Source organism: Chinchilla lanigera, unplaced genomic scaffold (assembly GCF_000276665.1).
Source record: "Chinchilla lanigera isolate Chin_1 unplaced genomic scaffold, ChiLan1.0 scaffold00006, whole genome shotgun sequence".
Taxonomy (NCBI): domain Eukaryota; kingdom Metazoa; phylum Chordata; class Mammalia; order Rodentia; family Chinchillidae; genus Chinchilla; species Chinchilla lanigera.
Genome location: NW_004955407.1, coordinates 28944209 through 28970727, shown reverse-complemented (window position 1 = coordinate 28970727; position 26519 = coordinate 28944209). Strand labels below are relative to the sequence as shown.

At 37.9% G+C, this 26519-nt stretch overlaps 1 protein-coding gene across 2 annotated transcripts in view; it reads left to right on the top strand.

Moving 5' to 3' along the window:
- The window catches only part of Grik1 (glutamate receptor, ionotropic, kainate 1), a 409294-nt gene that overhangs the window by 338209 nt on the left and 44566 nt on the right, over positions 1-26519 (top strand). For both annotated transcript variants that reach the window (XM_005375622.2, XM_005375621.2), the window contains exons 8-11: positions 12294-12401; positions 21425-21538; positions 23219-23422; positions 24010-24233. In XM_005375622.2, the coding sequence (XP_005375679.1) occupies positions 12294-12401; positions 21425-21538; positions 23219-23422; positions 24010-24233 (650 nt within the window). The remainder of the gene's footprint in view (positions 1-12293; positions 12402-21424; positions 21539-23218; positions 23423-24009; positions 24234-26519) is intronic.

The following is a 26519-nucleotide window of genomic DNA, read 5'->3' as shown; positions in this document are numbered from 1 at the left end:
CTTGAGTTTGATTCCCGGTACTGGAAAAAAACAAAAACAAAAACAAAATAATGAAGGAAAAGAAGACAATCTAGGGAATACAGGAAGAATGTGGGTAGAAGAAGACCTGTGTTGACTGGAGATAAAGGTTGTGAAACACACTCTACAGACTTACACTTAAGCTTCACGTCAGCAAAAGTAACCAACATTTATGGTAAAAAGTCTATGAGCAGTGACACAAATACTTCAAAATGGAAATCCCAGGAAGTAGTACCATCCCCAGATCCATTTAATGCGGTGGGTGGCAAACAGAATGGGGTTATCAAGGACTGTGGAAAGCTGCGGCACAAAAATTAGATGTCTTTCAACCAAGCTAGCATAAGGAAAAGAGTGCAGACACTTTTTCAAGAAATCTCCCTTTACTCTAAATCCTGATAGCAATAGATTTTTGTGCATAAATTCCAATTGCCCCAGGGCCGTAATGACAAAGACTGTACAAATAGGATTCCTTTTGTTTCTACTGTGTCAAGGATGTTTTCCAGACTGTGACACTGATTTCAGGACAGGACACTTGGTGGTAAATCAAGCCAAGATACTGAGCATTAGGAGAGTAGAAGCCAGAGTGTAAGCTTTTTGTCATCCTAACTAACCCATAGATCTAAGATGGATAAATTTGAGCAACTCAACCCTCAAACATACCAGAGAGCTGGCAGAATGTCAGGATTTTAGTGAAGACTCAGTTGTTTTTTCTATTTTTCCTTTTACTTTCAACTTAAGAATGTTCTCTCTTCATGACTCACTCAATGCCTATCGTTAAGGTGTGAAATGGGAAAAATTAACCCACACTCTTTCACGTGTTTCTCATGACGCTATCAATGGAAATTCAGTGTGACAGAGAAAACATGAGGCAGATCTAGTTCAGAATCCTCCCTGGGTATTTCACTAGCTATGAAATCTCCACTGTCCTCTGTGAATTGAAATCAGTCCTACTTCCCCTGTTTGACTGCAGTAAAGACTGAAGGAGATAATACATGCATGTTTCTTTGCATTTGCCAATGTATGATTTTATAAAGTTATCAACATGACTATCACGCAAATGTAAAGGACCCAAAATATACTTAACTCCTTAGTGTTGGAACCACCTGGACACTAAAACAGTGAAAGAATTAGAGCACCAGCGATTCTCTAAGTCCACCAGGGGAGGGAGGCTGACATAAGAATGCTGAGTTAGAGACAAAATTAATCATTGTCCTACCAGGCAATAAAATCATAACCTTTGAGGTCATCTTCTCTCCAGAAATGAATTACTTGCATCTATGTTGGACAAAAATCTATAAGTTAACATGTAATTTTATAGTCTTGACCCTTAACAACAGAAAATAGTAAAACAAATAAAAGTACAAAGCCCTGGAGAATTAAATCATTGTTAGACGGGCCTCTTGGAAAATGATCCCATATGACTTCGAAAACACATAGTCATTCTTTTGCTTTATTTCCACAGTTTAGATGATTTTCTCAGCAGTCCTCTATTGTACCGTAAATAGTCTCCAAAGAATATTCATAGTACAAGAAGTCTGGTGTCACTGTGTTTGGACCTGATTAACTTACATGAGGGCAGTAAAAGACATTAATTAACTACATAAGCCCCTTTCAGTATGAACAGCAAATTCAGAAGCACAGTTTTAAGCAGCTACAAAGACCAGAAAGTTAACTTCTATAAGAAAACTTCAAAAATAATCTCTGGTCATATTTTCAAAAGTTTCTCTTTTTCAGTCAGGCGTCATGTCACACGCCTATAATACCAGCACTCAGAAGGCTGAGGCAGGAGGACTGTTACAAGTTTGAGACAAGCCTGGGCTACAAAGTGAGCTTAACGCCAGCCTGAACTGCATAGTGAGACCCTGTCTCAAAAAGACAGAAAAAAGCCTTTTTTCCAGAAATATTTTTGTTTCATTTTGTTATTCTTATTGGCTCTTTTATTCTAAAGGGTATTAATTTCTTATTACTGCTTAAATAAGTTACCACAACCTTTGTGCCTTAGCATGATATAAACTTATTCTTTTACAGTTCTGGAGGTCAGAAGTCTGACACTTGTCTTATGGGGTCAAAATCAAGGTGCTGGCAAGACTAATTCCTTCCAGAGGTTCTAAACAAAAATCAATTCCTTTGCTGTTGGAAACATAGCACAGTCCTTGCTTTGTAGACTCTTTCCTCTGTCTGCAAAGCCAGTGAGGCAGGATCTTTTCCTGTGCTCTGGTACTGTCATCATTACGCCTGAACCTTATATCTACCTGTTATGGTTGATACACTGTGTCAACTTGGGGAGTCTAGAGGTTTGGCTAAGTGACTCAGCAGGAAGCCAGGGTGCTTACTTTGTATACATCCTCAGCCTGTGGAAGAGGAGGGCAGGGAAATTATGTGAGAGCTACATGCCCCTCAGGTGGGGGTAGCCTGTTTACAAAGTAAGGCAGGGAAAGAAGCTGCTTGCCGCCATTCCTCCCTTTTGCTCTGGCTGCATTGCTGTTCGGCGGCCATTCCCCTCTTTGCTCTTGTTGCTTTGCTACCTTCTGCCTCGGAGCCAGCCAAGTATGGACTGAAACCTCCACAAACTGTAACTAAATAAACCTTTCCTCCCTTCATTTTGGGCTTTGGGTATTTTGTCTCAGCAAGGAGAGAAAAGTAACCAAGACACTACCTAATTCCTCCAGGCCCCTCTTATGAGGACATTTATTATTACTTTGGCCCCATCCAGATAATTTAGAATGATTGTCTGTGGTAAGTTTCATAACTTAAAGTCCTTTAAGTTCACATCCATAAAGTCCTTTTTGCCACATTCTATTTTACCAGGATTATTAACATATGGATTTTGGAAGAGGAAGAATGTTATTTACCCTACCACAAAAGGGTCAGAAACTAAATTCAAGAAATCCGTTAGCATAGTATTCCTACAGTATCTGTACATTTTTGTGAGTTTATCTGTCTTTGAGATATTCACTATCTGGTAGATTTCTTGGACCACCAGAAAATTACCCTTCTTCCCACGTGTAAATCTGGGATCCTATGAACAACAGAACAAATAATTGATCAGTTTCCTGAGATAATTTTTTGGAATTTCTCTCTATTTTTGAACACTTGTTCCTTTTTGGTGTGTTTGCTGTATTCAATTAAGTGAGATTGCTTCCCAATTATGATGATTATTTGTCAGCCTTCTCTAAAGAAACAATAACAATGGAATATTTATGGTACAGAAACAATTATCTGAGTAATATTTCCTTAACTTTGGTCCTGCACCAATGACTCACTCAAATAAGAAATAAGTATCTAGCACCACCTTTTCATTAAACTCTGAGACTGTCACTCTGATAAAGGCTCAGTTCCAAACTGTAGCCTATAGTAAAGCCTTCAGGCAAACATGAGGGCAAAACAGAAACCACATTTTTGTGATGGGGATCTACTAATGTGTTCTGAACAGATTACGTAGAAAGTAAACGACAAACTTTTATGCCTGTCTTTCAAGATCAGACACTAAATACTCTAAGACCAACTGCCATACTAAATGTCAGAAAGCAAAAGTTTAATTTTAGATTAATATCATTTTTAGCAGAAAAAGATTCACAAAACTTAAAATACATACTGTATTAATAAACCCATCAAATCTTTGCAACATTCCAGCAGTTATTTGCTTTTATTCAGATGCATTACATACACGTTTCAGTGCAGTACAAAATTCACTTTCCTTATATCTTGCAAACTATTTGCACTCATATTTTTGTATTCACTGTGCTTTTTCATAGTTGGGAACATACTTCTTCACTTTGTAAAGAAAAGTGTAGCTCATTACTTTATTAACATAAGCATGTATAATATAACTCCCTAGCAGCACATAATCCTTTGAAGGTTACATTTTATCTATAACATGTAAAATTACATATATGTTTAGGACATATATACATATATGATAATCAACATATTTGCCTTATTTCTTACTGAGAAATTATCCACATTTCCAAAAATTATCCATAAATTAACTTGATAAAAGAATAACTCAAGATCTTAAACTTAACAAGAAAGCTTCAAATTATGTTTAAACTGATATATCACAAAGTAAAATTGCTATTGATAGCAAACTTTGTCAGAATTCTCACTCAATAAATGCATTACCGGGGCTGGGGATTTAGCTCAGCGGCAAAAGTACCTGCCTGGCAAGCGCAAGGTCGTGAGTTCGGTTCCCAGTACCGGAGAAAAACCAAAAAAAAAAAAAAAAAAATGCATTACCTCATTTTACATATTCTTCATTTTAAACATTGTCTGGCAATGCTAGCCTATCTAGCCAGAAAACCAGTATAAAAATTTTAAAGAAAATACTCTGTTCATCAGGAAACAAAAACAATAAGTACAAAAATTATGCTTTAAACAAAATTCATAGAAGTAAAATTAAGGGAAAGACAAGTAATTTTTAGTTTATTTTTAAAAAATAATCAGATGTGGTCAAAATGCTTTCTATTTTCATAAACTTGGGTTTTTACATGAAAATGTTTCTGATACAACAGTTTCGGTGACTGTTTTCCAAGGGTAATACAGTGTATTAAAATTTTTAGCTTACCTATATAGTATAGGAATCCTAAGAATGTTGATATAAACAAATAAATACATGAGCAATAGAAGCAGAGAGCCCATAACTTGAAAGATTGGTTACCTAATTTGTTAATAAATACCTCTGGAAGTAAGGATATCTGTCTCCTTCACATAAGGAGGTGAAAAGGCTTCTTCTGTTTCCATACATCAGTAGGGTCACTGATGGTCCCAGCTGCAGTTCCACAGCCATAACCTCCTTGGAAGTCAAAGAAGTCATGGAACCCAGAATTCAGAAGGCCAGAATTCTAAGGGTAGTTCCACTTTCCAATAGGTCTGAGACAGACTCTTACTTAGATAGAAGAAAAGGCAAGCAAAGCAGGTTTTCAGTCATTCCCTCCCTACAAAGAATTTGGTAACCTTCATCTACCTGAGAGATCACCACAGCATGAGAACAAAACTCCAAGTTCCCGATCACTGCTGCCACTCTCAGAGAACAACCTGCTAGTCAGGCAGATCATATTCACAGGCACACAGGGGGATGTCTTGACCATGTTTCTCAGACCGGCATAACAGTCAAATGTCTATTCACATTTGCTCATCGTCCAAAGCAGGAATTTATGACACATGAAGTCCTCCCTTGTCTTGGCAGTGAAGGTTGCAAGCGATCTGAGGGACACAGGTTCCTACACCCAGTTACGGAGGAAAAGTAACTCAAGCCATGAATTAAACAAGACAGTTTTGAACTCAAAAATTAGAATCAAAACACATAATCAAAAGAAAAGACAGGAGAGCTAGGAAGGGAAAAGAAAGGAAAGAAAGGGAAGAAAAGAAAGTCAAAGAGGAGAGGAGAGAAACCCCAGGGACTGAGAATCAGAACAAGTAAATTCTATTACTCTTTAGAATTTGATTCAGAATTAAAAAAAAAAAAAGAAAGAAAATATGTTTCTAAATTTAAGAGACTCACAAAGTTGGTCCTGGTGATTGGGTGTGTTTACGCATCTAGGTAGAACAATCTCTAAAACAGTCAAAGTTCAACTTTAAAGCAGTTATGTGTATGACTCTACTACAATATGAGGAAAGCAAATGTCAGAGACATATTGAACTGGGCAAACCAGCATGAGAATAAAGCTCTTTCCAAGAAAGTCCAGTGGAACAATGTCTCAAGAGGTCACCAAGAAAGACAAAACTGACTAATGTCCTACGGGGCAGTGAAATGATAACTTTTGAAGTTGTCTATTTTATTATAATTCATTGACATCTAGGCCAGATACATGGCCTGAAAATTAACAAGTAATCTCACAAAACCTAAACCCTACACAATAGTTAATTGGTAAAGTTACACTTCCCTGCAGAATCAAATCATCCTTGAGTGAGTCAGTCATCTTTTCTTCTTTAGATTCAAGTTCTGATGTTTTATTGATAAGTATAATAGTCACTTTTAAAAAATGTGTATGTCCCTATCTAACAAAAGAAGCTTGACCTCATAAGAGAAGCTAATTTTTTGGTTTGCCATAAGACTTCTAGTCACAGTGCAGTTAGTTTATTTCTAATATACAATTTTAAAAGTATGGCTTCTAATTTATAATAAACAAAGGTTAGAAACTATTGTATCTGCTAGAAGAGAACATTCATTTTTATTCTCAAATAAGAGGTCACTGTTTTTCTTAAGAAAAATATATTCATTATGCTAAATGAAGACAGTTGTTAGGGAGAAATTTTTAGGAAACTAGAATTTCTGTTCCTTTACATATTTAAATTCCCTTTAGAAAATAATGAAAATGAAATCATTTTAACCAATTGATGTTAAAAGTTGTCTACTATAAGAATCTAAAGTTAAGTACTAGACATTTCCTACTGCAAACTAAAACATATATTTTTATTTAGACAATAAATACCATCTTGAAAAAGAACATATAAATAAGACAGAATGATAAATTAAACCATATTTATTCTTCCTGGATTCCTTTTCTTCCCATATGAGAAAGTGTGTCCAGAAAGAGACAAGAGACAAAATTCCCATTTGATAGTTGTTATTAAGCAGTTGTATTCAAGGGATCTAACACTGTAGAAATTAAAACTATTTCTTAAAATAGGGACAATTATTTAAGTATTGTTTTCCTTTAAGTATACTATAATTGTGCCCTGTATAAATGCTTTTTCATAAGATAAGCAAATTGTAATTATGAGTAATATAATTATGCATCGTTATCTAAATTGTGTGTGCCTTAACCTTGCCCTAAAAGATCGTTTCCTTATGCATCTCATTTATCATTTCCAGAAATTAGTCCGCATACATTTCCCCTAATCAATAGTGCAGTTGGTGATTAATAAATGCTTAATGACAATTAATTGACAAAAAAAATTCAAGAAACATATATGGAAATGCAGCTTCCCCAGGAAGACATGAGTTACTGAGGCAGTAAGAGAAACTTGACTTTGAAGGTCAAAAGATAGAGTTCAGTAAAGAACCAGTCAGGGAGTCTTTGTAGATACGGGAGGCAGTGAAGGAACAACTGTCAGCGCATGAAAGGGGAACTCTTTTACCACTTGGATAAGCAGGGAGGAAAGCAAGAAGTGGGAATTACTTTGCACCAGTGATTGGAACCCTAAATTCAAGAATAAAACCAACACAATAGAATCCACATAAAGGGACACAACATACACACACTGTGGAAATGAAACTGAATTTCTAAACTGGCTTTTTAAAGACACTGCTATGAGCTACAAGCTACATCAAGAGATAAATACTACCAATTTCTGTACATTTTCAGAGCTATTCTAGACAATGTACCAAATTGATTCACAACATGACTTTCATAAAAGAAAGTTGCCTTTAGGAAAAAGCTGTCTAAAACTCTTGTAGAGCTTAATGAAGATATCTACCTCCCTCCAAATGGAGCAGAGAGAAGGTTAGGAGTGCACATTGTTTACAAGTATGAAGAAAAGGACTGAAAACTGACGTAATCCAAACACCTAACACACTAGCTATTTTCAGGGAACCAAAGCCTTGGACAAATTGCTCTCAGGTCTGAGGCATTTGCTATATCACCAACCCAACCTTTAATTTGCAGCTCTCATTTAACACACCAGTCTGTAAACCAAGCTTTTGACTTACCAAATCAGGGGGAAACTGAGTAGAAAAAGTAAAATTGGGCTGTGATGAGGAAAAAGAGAAGCTGCAGTGCCAGGAGGTACCTTAATGCATTTAAGAGGACGCTCCCTACCAACATTTATGTCTGCTCTTGGCCTGGACCAGAGACTCGGTTGCTATATCTCAGCCAGTGTAGCAACAGGTGTTACTCTTGAACATAAAAACAAGCTGTCCCATTTTTAAAGCTAGTGATGGTGTCTGATATTAGAATCTTGCAATAAACTCTGAAGACCAAGTCTTAGGATCAGAAGAATCGATTCTATTTATGTGCTACAGAACTGAACAACCCTCATCCGGTTTTCCCTCTTAGATGGTTCAGATGAGAAAGTTGGAGAGTTCTCCTATCTACATCTCATTTCCCACCCTTAAATATGACTGACTTTCCAAGTACGTGGGATATCCATTCTATCTAGGTGGTCACCAGAAAATGTGTGGGTTCAATATGTTGGTTGAAACTCTAAAACTCTATCCATCCTGCTTCAGAACTATTTTCACTGATATTTAATTGTGCGCAAGTTAGGGGGACAGGAATGTAAAGAATTGTGCTGATCTTTTGTTCACAGGTAGAAGAGATGACCTTTTGTTCACATGTAGTAAGATATGATTCCATAAATTTTACTTTATGAGACCTACATGTTAACTAGCCCATTGCTTATGATCTTAGCCTTCTTCAAGTTATCCTCCTTAATTCTGCTAAAGTGATCTCCCTGTAATGCATATGGAGGCATGACGTCGCTGTATATAAAACACTCCAGTAATTTTGAAATATCTACAGACCAGTGTCTAAGCAAACTGGCATGAATCATAACCTCTTTATGAAAAACGTGCCTCCTTGCCCTCCAAAACTCATTTCCCATCATTCTTTACCTTGCATTAATGAGCCATGGAAAGTTATAATTTGTTCTTTAGTTTGTACTTTTACCCAGGCTGTGAATGTTTGCTTGGCCAATTCCCATCCTTTATTATCTGAGGCCTTCTTGCCTGCAGTAATCTTTTGCTGGTTCTTTTTCCCTCTGTAGTTAGGATAAGTGGTTTTTCTCCATACTTTTTTAATTCGATATTCCATGCAAATTTTTTTCCTTGCACTTATGATGCCTGTAATTATAGATGAATGTGCTGGTCCCTCCTGAAAACTGCTAGATGCTATATTTCCAGCAGGGTCCCTGTAACAGAAAAGATGTTCAAATGTTTTCCAAATGAATTAATACTGGAAGCCGTGAATGAACAACAACAAAAGGAATCAAATTCCTTTCTCCCCAGCCTCCTAGCAATATCTTTTATGTGAAAACCTGAGAGTAGATACTTTATACAGCCCAGCTTGAAGATTACAGTTGCTTAACAGATGACTGAGCTACATCAAATTCCTCTGTGTGTCTCTTCTACTTTTGTAGGATTCTAATCTTATTCAAAGCTTTCACTTAATATAACACTCCTTTGTGTCCTAACGTAGGACAAAATGACAATCAAGGCCACATAATTTGTTATTTTATTTTATTTTTTATCTTAAAGAGAAAAACAATGATACAAAAGTTCAGGATTTCAAAAAAAAGATGCTAAGAATGAACAACGGTTTTTATATTACATATTATCTTCAGCTTCTTATACTAGGGAGACACTATGATGTTTATACAGATCAGGCTGATTTATTTCAATTATGAATGTGGTCTCATGTTGCATCCACTTACCTATAAAAGTCTCAAGTTTATCCTTCCTTATAGCTGAGTAATACTTCATTGTATAAAAATACCACATCTTTTTTTATCCATTCCTCAGTTGATGGGCATTTGGGTTGTGTCCAAGATTTAGCTATTACAAATTGCACTGCTATAAACATAGGTGCACATATATCACTGTGGTATGATGTTTTTAATTCTTCTGGGAAGATACCCGAATGGGACCTCTAATCCTAATTTTTTGAGGAATCTCCACATTGATTTCTGTAGTGGTTAAGGCCACATAATTTGAAATGGGTTTAAAGACTAAGTTTCTTAACTCCCAAGCAAAGACATTAATTGGGCAATTGTAGGTTAAAAGAGAGAGAAATAATTGAAGGAAGATAGAAAAGTAAGATTTGATAAACAGAAAATTTTGTGTTGAAACAAATTAGGAATAAGAAAAAAAGTAAACCTGTTAAGTCCTATATCATTTTGTTGGACACGAGAGAGAAGGGGAGAAATGTGACTCTGAGCCAGAGCAGCAAATAATATGTCCTGAAAGATGACTAGGAGACAGGAAGTCTGCATGGCAGATGCCAGAAGTGATGAATGCACACACAGAGGCCAGAAGCACCAGGCCTGCTCCTGTGAGAGCCGTGCATGGGGAAAAGTGCTGGAAAATTCTGGTGAGGTAAGTTTGGGAAATGTTTAAAAAGCCTCAGAGAAACACATCAAGAGTATAAATAAATATTTACCAAGAGACTCGTCCTGAGTAATTGCTCAGAGACTAAGCAGTCCTAGGGTCTGCCATATGCAAACTGGAGACCCGAGGAAACTGATGGTATCGATCTCAAGTTCCAAAGCCTGAGAACCAGGAGCCTAAAGTCATAAACTCCAGTTTGAGAGCAGGACATCAATGCTTCAGCTCTAACAGTCCTTCAGGGTCTGATTCTTCCTTCTTCTGCACTTTTGTTCTATTCGTGTCCACAGTGGACGTGATGTCCACTTACTTTGGGAAGGAAAATACTTTTTACTTAGTCTGCCCATTTACATGCTATTTCCTTCTGCAAATATGCTCACAAGTACAGCCAAAAAAAAAAATGTTTAATTAGGTGTCTCGGCCTTGTCAAGTGCACATAAAATTAACCATCACAGCCACCAATGTTAAGTCAAGGTTAGACTAATTTGCAGGTGTCATGAGTCCATTATGTACTTTAGCACCTGAGAAAGATCTCATGAGTGGAAAATTATATTTTGGGACAACTAATCTGATAGAATGATGAAATACAAAGAACACATACATGAGTCCTGATCCATTGGTAATAAAATCCAAACTTTAGAATTATGAATTCAGAGAAGTAAGACACAGTTTAAAAATAATAATTGTTAAAATTTAATATCATTTCAATGTGTTCATAGTTGCGTTAGCAACATTTAATCCTTACAAAAGCTCTGCATGGGTCAAACTGTGAAGTCTGAGATAACCCCATTCCAGGTTAAGTAACTTGCTTGCAGTCACACTTCAGAAATTCAAACACAGTCTTGTGGAAAACTCATGTTCTTCCCACTGCACTGCTCTGCTTTCCCGTCAAGCAGGTAATTACACCCACAAGGTGCAGGTGGTGTAAACAAGTACAAGTATGTACGATATCATTCTTAGGGCCGTCATATTTACACACCTCCGGTGAGTCTGGTGCAATCAGTGGGAGGAAAACAGGTAAGTGTATACAAAGATCTGAGTTTTCTGTGTCTCCATTTATGAGTGAAACTCAAATAATGTTGACAAAAATCACTGAAGAATTGAAGCACAAGAGTCTCAAGGGTCAAATTTTTATGGAATGAAAGCAACAAAAATTGCAAATATGAGTTCTAGAAAGGCCAGACCACTGTGAGTTTTATTTCCTAAAACGATGTGGTAGGCAGAATACTCTACACCAAAAGCCATCTACACTCTAGCCCCTGGATTTATCCATGTTACCTTATATGGCAAAAAAGGACTTTGCATTTATAGCATCCTGGATTATCCATACATGCTTAAATGCAATCCCAAGAGAATTAGGAAGAGGGAGATTTCATGCATACATAAAAGGACGATCCAATATGATCACAGAGGCAGAGATTGGAGTGGTGTATCACGACACAGAGAGCTGGGAGCTGTCGGAAGCAGGGAGAGATGAAGACTGCAGTACCCTGTAAACTCTCCATAGAGACCACAGCTCCGTTGATGCTTGGATCTGCCCCAGAATTGTAGGAAGATAAATTTCTCTTGGTTTGAGCACCAAGTTTGTGAAAATTTGCTGCAGCAACCAGAAGAAACTACGATGCCCAAATGGCAGTAAGTGTTCTAAACCGTAAACACGCAAACACTCCCATAGTATATCACTGGTCTGTAAGGTGATTGAACTATATGGTAAATGCTTGAATAAAAAAAAAACTTCTTACAATAAAAGATACTTCAAAAATGATGGGGTAAGTGTTTTTGAAGCAAGAGGGAGTGTTGTGAGGAGGACTACTGCAATGTGTTTTTACTGTAATTTTTTAATTTAAACGTTCACTGTATGTTTTGATCATGCTTCATATATTTTCACAGAAAATGAAAAAGGAGGGTACCTTAAAGGGTTATTATAACCTCCTGGACTTTGAGTACTCCTTGTGCAGAGTGCTTTACAGTAATTCTCTTCATCCTACTCATTTAGGTTGCTGCTATAACAGGTCTGACTGCTGTTAAAATGTTAGGACAGACAAAATAAATGAGTGCTAATAAAACAGTGACATATTCTGCTTTCAAGTCACTGAAGCAGTGCGGTGCTTTATAACAGCATGACGAAGCTGAATAATTGGATACTGTGATGAATTTGAGGTATTGCAGTTTTGATGGTCTTAAGATTATGATAAGTGTTAAGCAGTAATGCCACATCTCCTTTTCTCCACAGGCTCGGTGGGATGGCCTAACTGGGCGTATCACCTTTAATAAGACTGATGGCTTGAGGAAGGATTTTGATCTGGACATTATTAGTCTCAAGGAAGAAGGAACTGAAAAGGTAACTTCCTTGAGAATAAATGTATTAATTAATTAAAGAACACTGCTCAAACTGGTTGAGGTAACATATTCTTATAATTCCAGCACTGGGAGATGGAGGCAGAAGGATTGTAAGCTGGGTTTCTGAATGATTTAGTCAAACCAAAAGGGCTGGGGATATCGTTTAGAGCAAGTGTCCTGGGTCCAGGCCCTAGCACTACAAGAAAATAAATAATAAAAATATAAAAGCACTGCTGAGACATTTTAGTTAAATTACATAGACAAGGTGGGGAATGATAAAGTTGTTCTCTCAGTTGTGTTCATTTACTTGCAATTTTCTAGGTCACTACATCATCTGTGGATAGAGGTTGATGTGCTAGATTCTTAAGCTGTATGGCTAATAGTAATGGTAGCTAACGTTTATCAGGGCTTGGTTTGTGTTGGAAGTGTGCATTCATTATTGCCTCTGTGATCTTATGTGGATGTCATCAGGCCCATTTCTCAGGATTTTTAGCAAGCAGAGTCTAGACATGGAAAGTCAGGCTTGTCACCTGTTTATCTAGAGAATGGCATCTAAAGATTACTCAGAAATTAAGTTTAACTTCATTCTGAGATTGGCAACAGAGGGACGGAATAAAATAGGATAAAAGTGGCTTACCATAGCATACCAACTCTCCATCCTTGATTTTAGGCCAAATGCTAAAAATATTAAACTAATTTTAATGTTGGATTCTCACTCTAGGTTATTTTAGTTGTAATTCTCAATCTCAAAGTTTAAAATTTTTCTGTAGTTATTATCCCGAGTAACACAAATGTAAATGATAAAAGAATAAGGTTGTCCCACCTACTCTGGAGGCTGAGGCAAGAGTACTGCAAGTTCCAGGCCAGCCTAGGCAGTACAATAAGACCCAGTCTCAAAAAAAACAAAAATTTGACTTCTCAACTTCAGTATTCATAGTTCTATAGCAAATTCACTATTCATAGTACAAATTATGTCTTACCTTTAGAACCTTAAAGAACAAATGTTTTTGAGGGCCCCAAAACAATCATCTGAGTAGCAGAGCTCTATTGCAATTTTTTCTATGGTATTGAACAAGACAGCTTTCCTAATATAAAAAGTAACTTCCAAACCAATCAATTGCTTCCTTAATCTGGAGTAGTTGGATTGATTTTTTTTTTTAAATGATGCAAGGCTTTCATTTTTGTTTCATGGCTTTTGTTAACTAGGGCAGTTTTCTTTTTCTTTTTTTCTTAAGATCTTACTCTTCCCCTCCAAATTGCATTAATTAAAACAAAGATTCATTAGGCTGAATGCAGTAGAAGGTTACCACTGGTGAAATATTTGAGGAAAATAATTAACTTGCACCTGTGAGAGTACACATTCTACACACAGTTTTCTCATTTCAGAAATGTTGCTCTTCCTCCTCCCTTCCTCCCTTGCTCCCTGCCCCTGCTCCCTGGCCTCTTCTTCAGTCTGAAGCAAATCTTTGGTGTTTTCACAAAGAGCAAGGCATCCACCTGGTTTCCACAATGGCTGTGGGGTTTGAGATGGAGGAAGCAAAAGAAAAGAATACTTTTTATGGTCTAAAAGCCCGTAATTTATTTTTAAAGAAAACGTCTGCTTCTCTAGGCATGCTCCTTTCTCCTCTTTGGCTTTTTTTCTTAGTGTACATTGCTGAAGGGGGATGAAAAACTCTTAAGGAAACCTCTTTTTTGCCCAATATAAGAGATAAAATAGAGGGAGCTATTGTTTTGTCTTTTTACAGCTATTTGTACACTGCCATATTATGCACACTCTATGGGTGTTTTTCCCTCAAAGGCAAAATCAAATTAGACGAAAGTGTTCTCTGCTTGTTTCCTATCTTTTCATTGTTTGCCATAACTTTTCTTTCTTCAGAAGACTGGGGCTCCATTCCTGAGAATTTTGATTAGCTCCTAAGGCAGTGGAGGAAGCCAGCACACCTCTCTGGGGAGCAAAGAGAGGACACGGCCAGTCTTTTCCTGCCAGCCTCCCTCCGGGGCCACAGGGAGAATTCTTAGAAAACAAAACATTTTTTACTTGTACTCAAGTTTCTACTGCCTGCAAACCCATAATTGAAGAAAAAGTCATCATGCACGCTTCTTCATCTAACTTAGAAGTGTGTGTGTGTGTGTGTGTGTGTGAGACTGTGGGTCTTCCACTGTGTGTGTGAGCTGACCCACTGATTTTAGTTCCTCATGCTTTCTGCAGCTCTTCTTAAGAAACGATGAAGATCTTTGAATGCTGCCACAACCTGTATATATTCAAAAGTGCTTTAGGTCATTTTTTCAGTGTGTGAAAGGAAACGCAAAATGTTGAGTCTTACCACCAAGTCATTTCTGCATGGCTCACACCCTGGGTCATGTCTTTACCAATTGTTAAGCTTTATATTGAATTAAGGCACAAAATTCAAGACAACAGGTGGAGAACGTCACCCTTAGCATTCACACATGGAGTACTTTTGGGATTCCAGAGTCTATTTTAATCGACTAATATTTTTATTTTTCCCTCTAAGCACCAAGTCTGCTGGTAAGGTGTCTAAACACTTGTATAAAGTGTGCTAGGTTTGTCTTCTGAGAACCCTGCCAGGACACCTGAGGGTGGGTCGAGGAATAGCCATGAAAAAGCTTCCACAGTTTGAGTTTTCTGGACCAGTAACCCTCCAATTGCAGCTTAGAGGTGATACTCTACATAAAGGGAGAGCACAGGTGATTAAAGGTTTGCTCAACCTTGTCCATCAATGCAAAACAGATGTGTGATGAGTTCATTAATGACGGATTAAATAATAACAGATTAAATATTTCCCCCCTAGATTATTTTTATTTCTCCACAGGCAGGGTCAGCCACTGCAACAGAAGCAGGCACGTGCCTGTTTATAGTCATTCTCAAATTACTTCTCCAACATTTTCCCCAAGGGGCATGCAAGCAGCTACAGATTTGATCCATCAGAGAGTCCAAGACCATGGAAGGCTGGGACACCTCAAATGTCACCAGCACAAAATATGAGCCATTTTCAGAAATGCCCCTTTCTTAGGAGCTGCCTTTGTGTTATGAACTATCTTTGTCAGATCATATTAAATTGCAATTTATTTTAGAACCACAGTTTCCAGAGGACAAAAACATTAGGAATTTTCAAGGGAAAATGAGATTATCTTGCAAATTAGAACACCCACTATTTTGTTGTTTATTGTACAGCACCCTGTTGCCAATGAATGTGCGTAGATTTATGCAAACAAATGTTAGACTTTAAAATATGTACATTGGGAAAATGTCTCAGATATAGGCAAACATTATACTATCTCTCACTTTTTCTCCTCCTTCTCCTCTTTCTCCCTCTCCCTCCCCGCGCCCTTTCCTTCTACCTCTCTCTCTTTTCTCCCTCCCCCTAACAAAAAGTCTGTTGATTGATGGATGCTCCTAAAATCACTTTAGGTTGTTCAGCTGCAACAGTTTGTCAAATTCACTTTCATCTTATCACCTGAGTCACAAAAAGTCGCAAACAGTTGCTTTCTGTAGCCAAAAGTCTTGTCTCCCTCTTGGCACGATGCAGTAGATTCACTAGATGAGCTCTTTTTAAGTTGCAAAAAACATGAGTTTGATAACTTGTTTCACTCTTCGATGACAGATGCTGCTGAAGCACACAGAGGTTGGGCTAATTTTCTCACTGCTAGTAAATAAATGACCCTCACTGGAACCCAGAAAGCAGTTTATTATACTAATCCAGCTTGAGACTCCAGGGAGTTTATTTAATTTTGAATTAATTCAAACAAATAGTGTAGAGAAGGGGCTCCAGGCACTGAAATTTTACACAAGGAAGGAGGAATATTCTCCATTTGCCTTTGAACTGCAGTACCCACGCCAACATCCCAGGATGTAACTTCTCGGCCTTCATTGTTTATGATACTACGGTACTTCCTTCCTGGCATCCTATCATTGACTGGCCGCATTGTATGTCCGTATGTGCTGTTCTGTGGTATGACTGTTCACTAACAAGTTACAGTGACCTGGGTTCTAAGCTTTCTCGTGTCTGAAATACGTACTTAAAGGAGGAGAAGCTTAGTTTGACTAATGATTTCAAGTGTAGCAGTCCATGGTTCGTTGGTGCTAAGGAGCAAAGGTCATGGCCAAAGAATGTGGCAGAGCAAAGCTTCTTAGTCCACAGTCACCAGGAACCAGAGCAGGAGAATAGCACCAGAAAGGAAGGAGCCCGGTACTAGATATGCTACCAAAGGTCATGGCTCCATGATCCGAGATGAACACAGAATCGTGCTTTACTAATTCCCTGGGCAACTTCCAAGCCAAACAAGTTGATAATTAAGCTTGCCTGTTACACACAGGGGCTCATTTAGACTTAACAAACGTGCTGCACTTTCCCAAGGACACACCATCTTAAAAGAGAAGAATTCATCCCCTTCATATTTCAATTCCAAAAGCTCTTCTCTATTACATTCTGTATTTTATAGAAACAGATTAGTTCACTTGAAATTCTTTGCAAAGGAGGGATATGGTAATCTCTACAATCTCCTGACCAAAATATGCATTATGAAATCTCAGGATACAGAAAACATATACACGTTTATTTGTGATTCCCCTAGATACTTGATTATCTCAAGCCATCATTTTGGATTTTGTGTTTATGTTTGGAAAACAGGTCCCCCTGACTCTCTAAGTGCCCTTTCTTGTTTCACATTTTTAAAAGTTTGTTAAATGTCCTCTGGGCATTTATCTTCAAATCCACACTCAGCTGTGTGGAATGACAAATGTCTGCTCTCTCCTGCCGGCTATGCAGAGGGAAAGGAGGCTGCCAGACAAGTTAGCCTTTGAGGTTTTCCCACAGACAACTGATCCACCTCCACTGCTACCCACTGGTAAATGACTGCTGTCTGTGTTTTCTACTCGTTTGAAAATTGAGATTCTGCTTTGTAGTGGCACAGCCGCCAAGTTCCTAGAACAAAACTCAAATGCCGGTGTCTGGGCATCTGGTTAACCCTGCTCTCTGAGCAGCACACATGTATAAGGGGTCTTGCTGCTTCAGAGAGAAGGGAGACAGATGTTCATTTGATGACAACCTATTCATTTATTTCAGTTAATAGGGAGAGCCACTTGTCTACTTAAATTTGAAGCACACATAGACACACACACACATAATTCTTTGCTTTTTCTGATCAAAATGTTGAAAAACAGAAAGTTGAGGTCATTCAAGTTGCATATGGTGCTGTTCATTTCTCAAAAATAGCCCGACCTGTACTATATTGTGACATTCTTTTTATTTACATTTAAAGATTCTTCTGTTCCACCAATAGTAGCGGGGAAATTATCTCCTTTTTCTCACTCTATGGAGGAAAATTTGCACCACTGGGACACTGGGACTTAGTTGATTGAAAAGGCAGCGTCAGTGTCATCTTAACTTCTGTGCTTTTACTGGAGAGAGCAAAAAAAAAAAATAAAAGCAAGATGTCAAGCTGTGGCATATATTTGTCTACAGTTTCAAGCTTTATTTTAGAAGGGAATGATATTGCAAGACCAATTCAGCACTGCCATTTTCAAATGTGAAAACCACCTCAAAAATCGTTCCTTCAAACACACGCATGCACGCACGACATTAATGAAAAAGAGTTAAAGAGAACACATTCCATTACTTGAACACAGTGGCTAATAACAGTTACGTTCTTCAATTTTCAATACTTACTTAAATAAAACTTAACTTGCATTCTCCTCAGGGCCTAAGTCAATTTTTAATTAGAATTACACCCAGAGTTTGATGTATGCACAGTCTTCATGGAGATGCAAGTGGATTGCATACAACCTAAAGCATAGATTTGGATAAGAAAGAAAAGCTAAGAGACAAATATATTTATCCTGAGTTATGCTACCTAGAAGCAAGAGGCCCTGACTCAAAAAAAATGGCTAAAGGGATAAAGGTAGAGAAGAGAAAGAAAAATATGTTGTCCTATTTCTTGAGTTTAAGACTAGCCAAAGAAACTGAGGATTCTACAATTAGCAGAAAGATTATGCACATTTTCAAGGACAGGCATTATAGGAGACTCTGAATGTGCTGAATGGTTATTAAGAGTACTGCCCTATCTTGTAATCCCCCACCTCTGCTACCCTCTTAGTATCACAATAATTTGAAATACGAAAAAAAATTCCTAAACTGCCCTTTACCTCAACTTGCATCTATTTCTCCAGTCAACTAACCCTAATCAAAAATAGAAAAGTGAAGTTAAAATAGTTTATGCTAATGTGTGAAAATCCTGGAAACTTCCTCAAAGCATTTATATCCCTAAAAGGGATGCTTATGCCAAATGAATTTCCAGCTGCTAAATTTAGGCAGTAAAGCAATTATTAAAGGAGTGAAATGTTCTCATGTGCAATATTTTGCTTAAGCATCAGAAAAGCCCTATTTTCTCCATTTTATTGGGGAGAAGAGTGAGGCACAGAGGGTTGATTAATTTGTCCAAGTTCGCAAAGCTGGTGTGTCACAAAGTCTGCCTGCAAAGCTCATTCTTTTTTTTTTTTTTTTTTTTTTTTTTTTTTGGTTTTTCTCCGGTACGGGGAACCGAACTTACGACCTTCCGCTTGCCAGGCAGGCACTTTTGCCGCTGAGCTAAATCCCCAGCCCCAAAGCTCATTCTTTATCCATCTAACCAAATGTCTTTCCACTGGGGAAATACATTTAGGGATCACACACAGATCCAGCCTAATGCAAAAGTTTTCCAAGTGTTAGTGTTCCCAATATAGCTCTGCTTTCTATAGCCCCTTTACTTTACAAGCTCTAAATTTAAAAAAATACTAACAATTCTGAATTCTTTTACAATAAGGCAAGATTGAACAAATTGCTTTAGACTAGATTAAACAATCCTTTAGATGTCCTTTACTATTAACATTCGTGGAGCTCTTAACATGCCCCAACACTTTCCCATACATCCTTTCATCTGAATTCCTCAATTTCTTACAAAGAACGTTACAGTTAGAGAAGAAAAGCTTAGAAAATTTAGTCACATGTCCAAGGTCATGAAGCAACTACCCAACTGTTTTTGCCTGATTCTCAAGTATACTTGTGTTCCATTTCACAAGACTGCCTGTAAAAATCTACAAATGGCTCAATTTCCTAAAGTCCTTGTCCCAGGCTTCTCCCTAGAAGCTAAACAAACCCATACACTGTTTAACTATCCCTCATCTAAAGTGCTCAGGACAAGAAGTGTTTTGGATTGTGAACTTTTTTTGGAGGGGAGGGGATTTGAAATATTTGCATATACATAAGATACTTTATGATGAAATCTAAATCTGAACGTAAACTTTGTTTCACACACATCTTATGTCTTACTCATTTTCTTCATTGCTGGGACAAAATACTCAACAATCACAACTTAAAGAAGGGAAGGTTAGTTTTGGCTTACAGTTTTTAGAGGGTTTAGTCCATGGTGGCTCCAAGGCAGGAAGGGTATGGTGGAAAGGTCTGACCAAAAAAACTGTGTATATCATGAGGGCCAGGAAGCAGAGAGAGAATGGAGGAGCCAGGGAGAGAGATACAGTCTTTTGTATCATGCCCCTAATGACCCACTTCTTCCAACCTAGCATAAACAGCTATGAGCTTCTCAAGGGCTAAGTCTCCTGATGAGTATAGTGTCCACATGATCAAATCACCTTTCAAAGCCCCTACTCTGAACCCGTGAACTGTTGGATTCTAGATCTAAGCGTAACTTAACATACACATTGCCTACAGGCAACCTTAAGTACCTGTATTAGATTACAATATCTAATACACCTGTGCTTTGTTTCAGCCTATCCTATCCTATCCTTTCCTATCCTATCCTATCCTATCCTATCCTATCCTATCCTATCCTATCCTATCCTATCCTATCTTATCCTATCCTATCCAATCCTATCCTATCCTATCCAATCCTATCCTATCCTATCCATCAGGCCAGGTGTGGCATTTCCAGTTATAGCATCATCCAGTCAGTACTCAAGAAGTTTTGGATTTGGGGGCATTTCAGATTTTGAGGATTCAGATTAGGGACCCTCAGTCAACCTTTCCATGGAGCTTAATAACCCAAGCGTAGCTAAGCCACTGGAGAAAATAGGAAGTTCTTATTTTCAAAAAAGTGATGGGCTTCACTGGATGCTAATCACCATGATTAGTTCTGTAATAGATCAGGGAGCAATAAAAGTCAGTATCCTCATTTCAGGAGTTCACACTCACACAGACACATAAGATAAGTGAACAAATAACAGCAACAGAGAGTTCTAGATCATATGATAGAGGCATGAACAAAGTGCTTGTGGGTCACCCCAAAGGTATCAACTTGGCTTCTCAGTGAAGATAGATTCAGAATTTGGTCAATTTCTCATCCACATGTTTCTCCCATTTATTTTTGCCTTCTCAGTGACCATCTATCCCTCTCCACCATATACCTGCTTCCTCCATCCCACATGTCATAGAGTTTGGAGAGGGGAGGAAGTAGAGGGGAAAGGGAAATACAAAGAACAAAGATGTGCTATGTACATGTACCAGCTCCCATGATGAGTATGATCATTATGTACTGCAAACATGCACTAATAAACTAGTAGAAAAAGTTTAAAGGAGCTGGTGTTACTGGTTTGGCGGAATAATACTTGTATCATTCTAATGCAAGCTCCACAAGGGCAGAAATTTTTATCTATTACTATACTGCTGTATCTTCCAATGGATAGAGCAGTGCCTGACACAGAAGTAGGTGCTCCACAAACACATGTTGGAAGAAAACTCTGATAGTCATTTTAAAGTTCTTCATTTTTTAATTTAAAGAAAAATAAGGAACCTAATAAATTATAACTAAAAACATCCTTCCCCAACCCCTTGAATTTCTCCTATTCTGCTTACACACTCAGCCTTCCATTGTTCCATTTTTTCACATTTAGAGGTGTGATGTCCTGGTATCCAAGGCTCCAAGCTCTCCTGCCCTTTCCTGGTGTAGGAGGCGCCTCTCTTTAGCGTAACTGCAGTCACAATCAGCAGCCTCTAACATGTGTGCTCTGTGTAGATTGGGATTTGGAACTCCAACAGTGGGCTGAACATGACGGATGGCAACAAAGACAGGACCAACAATATCACTGATTCACTGGCCAACCGAACACTCATTGTCACCACCATTCTGGTAAGTTATCTCCTAGAATTCAGGGCATCCCGCTGAGACTCCTATTCTAAGAACTGAAAGGATTGCTCAGCTGTCTTTTTTAATGCTGCTAATTCTGTCTGTGGGTGTCTACTTCTTAACTGGGTCACTACTCACATATTTTTGTACATTCTTGAATGATGAACTTCCAACCTTTATCTGGAGATCCCTCGCTTCAGTGCATCTCAACCCTGCTGTTCCTCACTCTCCACCTGCAACCAGCTGGTCTTTCTTGCTCTCTGACTGCTGGTCTTTTGGCCCAGCCAAGAGAAGTCTAACAAGAGACCAAGGAAATGCAGAGAAGCAAGAGAATTTCTTCCCCTGACTCCTTCCCACTGTCAACCAATGTTTTTTGTCAGAACGTCTGTCCATCCACAACCACTGCTCCTGCCCTGTCCACCAGCCTATATCCACGGCCCAACCGCACTGGGCTCTAGGAGCACCTTCTGCTGGTCTCTGCCTCAATTCTGAAGTTTCCTCGCATCCTGATACAAGGAGTCTCTGACTGTCAATATCCTGTCCCTCATCTCACCCCCACTTCCCTTGGTTCCCTTTGTCTGTAAGAGCCCCTTCATGAACTGTCCCTCAAACACCCTGCTTCCTGCTGGAACCCTGATCCAACATCAGTCCAACCACTTTGCACCTACAACTGTTCATTCTCGTCCTTTTCCTTTCCTCAGAGAGTTGGGCAGGAGCAGCTGTCTCTGAACTCTTCCCTTGTACTAAAGCCTGCCTTATTTTATTCAGTCCGTAACATTCGAGCTACTTATTTTTTAAAGAGATGTGAGAATTGTCATCCAGTTAAAAACTCTTTTGTTCTTCTAGTCACTACTTTCTCTGCCATCACCTTATAATAACATAGACCTTTCTATTGCATTTGTGTGATTGCACTATCAGTTCACTTAATGATAAACCTAAACATATAAGATATGTCAACAGCATGGTAATGATTATAATTTTATGCAACAAAAAGGAACTTTAATTTAGTCAGGTAAGAAACAATAAGTTGATAGATATATGGCTCAAAAGAAATGTTCATTGTTCATAGGACAAGGGGTTTATTACATAAGCTTGTGAGAAAAAACTGAATTGAGATAGGAGTGAACTATATTGCCAGCTGAAACATATAGAAATTAAGGGATAGTAATATTGAGAAAAAAATATATGAAGAAGTGAGTAAACTTAAAACAGGAAGTTTGAAAAGTCAGATATACTTGGTGATTTTGATTTTTTTCCTTCGTAAGCAGATTGGGCTGTTAAGGCAAAAGAGAGAGGAGTGATGGAAAGGAGCCCAGGTGTGGGCACAGCTGGGCCCAAGCATCTGGGCATCCATTGCTCTTGGAGCCTTTCCATTTTCTCAGATCTAAAATTCAAACATGACTGTGTTTCTATCACACCATTCACTCACAGCACCCCTCTCAGCAGTGCAAGAAAAATCTCCCATCCAAAGAAGCAGGAGGGAAAGGAAAATTATATGAAATGTTCTATTTTTGTAGAGGGCGTGGGGAGGGCAAGATTAGCAAGGGCAGGAAGGTAAGTCACTGATTTCAGTGTCTCAACTCTTAAGAACAATCTTCAAATATATCCACTCTTCAGGCTGCTGCTGAGACAATCCTTCCTTTCACATTAATGGAATTTTCATACGCAATTTGTCTCGTTTAGGAGGAGCCCTATGTGATGTACAGGAAATCGGACAAGCCCCTATATGGGAATGACAGATTTGAAGGATATTGCCTGGATCTGCTGAAAGAATTGTCAAACATTCTAGGCTTCCTTTATGATGTTAAACTAGTCCCTGATGGCAAATACGGAGCCCAAAATGACAAAGGAGAGTGGAATGGCATGGTTAAAGAACTCATAGATCACGTAAGCAAGAATACATTTTCTGTGTGTGGAAAAACAAAATATACAATGAGAGGATGTAAAAGAAAAAATGGTTGAATCAGTGTCAAAAGAAATGTTTTCTTTTTGATGTTTGTTTACTTGGTAGGAAAAGTAAAGATAAAAATTGACAATAAAAATGTATGAATCCATCCTTCATACCAAAGTATAGGCCTGAATGATTCTTAAATTCAATTTTTAAAAACTTCTAAGATTTTAGGCTCAGAAAGAAATTTCATCTTGTCAACTAGCATTATGACTAAGCTGCTCATTTTCTCCATTTCATGTATGTGTTTTATGAAGACATCTTTCTGCATTTTCCTCCACTTTATTTCTGAGTGATTGTGTGTGTGAATTCATCCCTTCTTGTTTCTCTTTGCTGATAAGTTCTATTTAATAATCATGCCTGTGTAAATTACCCATTTTGGTACATTAAAGCCAATCATCACAGAAGCTTCTTGCATAAGAAGCATTTGGGGTGGAAAATAGGGACCAGGTGTACCTAGAAACCATCTAGATATATGAGAGTCTAGAGAAACGAGACAATTAAGCTGACAATTTTGCTTTTACAGAGGGCTGACCTGGCAGTGGCCCCTCTTACCATCACATATGTGCGGGAGAAAGTCATTGACTTCTCCAAGCCCTTTATGACCTTGGGCATCAGCATTCTCTACCGGAAGCCCAATGGGACCAACCCAGGTGTCTTCTCCTTCCTCAACCCTCTGTCTCCAGACATTTGGATGTATGTGCTCTTAGCCTGCTTGGGAGTCAGTTGTGTACTCTTTGTCATTGCAAGGTAAGTTTGAAAACTACCGAATTTACTACAATGTGTCTAGATCAACTTCAGGCTCACCTGTACACTTTAAAGGTAGACAAAAATAGATCTAATGTATACTTTCAGTTTTGCTCAGTGTTTTATTCTTTCTAGGTTTCTGTGTAAAAGCCACTCTGTAAACGAATGTCTTCTAATTATTCATATAGATACTTCTTAGAAGAGGGTAAGAAATAATGTTTTATATTATTTTAATTGTATCAGTATTTGAACAACATAACAGTTATTTATCCATTTCCCTTGAGTTAAAGTACAATAAAAGCAATTTTCACTAATATATCTGAAATGTTTCAATAAGAGCAAGAAAATCACATTGAGATATTTGACTTCTGAAATACTTGGATAAACAAAACAGAAAAGAAGTTAGCTAGGAATTATTACTGCTAGTAAGAAACACCAGAATAAAAACATTGTGAAATCTGTGAAATAAAGAAAAATATTTTGAAAATTCTGTGAATTTATTTTAAAAACTTTTAATGAAATAACAAGAGAATGCTGAAATACAAATAGACCATAGTGGCATGAAATCTTTATGCTGCTTTTAAGTTGATGGGGTTTGTTTTATTTTTTGAGATTGAGTGCTATGTTGAACCACTTTGCTCTATTCAAATCCTTAAAGGATTTTTATACCTTGCAGTAAAAATATTTTCTAAATATTATTGATGCTGAATTGTTTTGGTTTTTAAAAAATCTTTTATTGTTATATTTTTGCAATAGTAACACTCATCTGGAGGCATTTGTACATACATATAACATACATTTATCATTTTCCATACCTGAATTTAAAATACTTACTTTATCTTTCTGTTCACTGAAACATTTGATAGCTTTAGATAAACCACATTTTAAAGAATTGTGTTTTTTATGTCACCTACTTGATTTCAATCTTTTCTCACCTTTCAACCAAATTCAATGAACTTTTTCGCTAATCAGTTTTTGTTTTCCCTCCAGGACTTTCTAAAAGAAGTATTTCTTCATGTTAGCTCTTTACCATTGTCCAGGTTTGAGTAATGCCAGGTAACTCTTTCCCTGGCATAATTCTAAAGAAAGATTAGGAAACTAGCCCATACTGGAAAAGCCTAAAAGATCCATAGGCAGACATATTCACACAGAACACATAGGTGCTCTCACAGGTGGGTATTCATACGTTTAATATGAAGTTAAAGTTTTGAAGTTCTCTACCCCTTGTAAAATGCACCATTACAATATCCCAGACTGTATACTTGTAAATAGTGACCAAAGCTCTCTTTCTGTACACTTCCCTTCAGAAAATACAATATTGACAGTAGGTATAGTGATATTATCTTTTAGTATTTAATACTCTAAATCAGTGGTTCTCAGCTGGGACACATTGTACCTCCCAAGGGATGTTTGGCAACATCTGAAAATATTTTTTTAACTTCACAACTTGAGTGAAGAGCGCTATCCATGTCAAATGAACAAAACCCAGGGAAGCTGTTAAACATCCTGCAGTACATAACAGCGTTTCCTCCAGCACACACAACAAAGGATTATCAATTCCAAAATATCAATAGCCCCAAGAGTGAGAAACCCTGCTCAAAACAAAGACAAAAATTGCTTTGGAAATCAAATTGTAGGAAGACATTTACTTTTGGAAATGTGGTTCCTATGTGAAGCAAAGGTGGCCTCCAATGGCTGCTGAACAAGCGATCACTTTTAGGGGAAGATCTCTGTAAAGATGAATGAGCAGTCTTGTGTTGACTTGTTGGATTCCTCTGTCCTGGGATCCACCCCTGCTAAGTGAGATTAGGGCTAGTTGAGCAATCCAAGGAGCACAGGGCAGCAGGAAAATATGCTTTCATATCCCCAGCCCCAGTCCATCCAGGCAGCAATGCAGAGTAGAACAATGTTATAAGTGAGAACATTATATATTATAATAAAGTTGACCAAAGCTAATGGGAGAAAAGGTGTCAGCAACATCCAGAAGTCCTCACAAACTCATAGGCTGACTGTACTCTTTAACATTTGACTCCATCCGGGTCTTAAATCATCTTATTTTTGTCTTTAGACTCTACCAGAATAGTGAAACATTTAATAGTTTCCCCCTATTGATTTTGCCAGTTCCTTTACAATCTCCTGGTGATTCAGACCTCTCTATTTCTGATCTCACACATTCCCTTTATTTTATGGTACAGTGACCCCACCCCACAATGCTATCCCCTCAATCTCCCTACTGCTGACAGTATCATTTCCTTATTTAGCTCATTCTCCTTGTCTCCCCCTTGCACT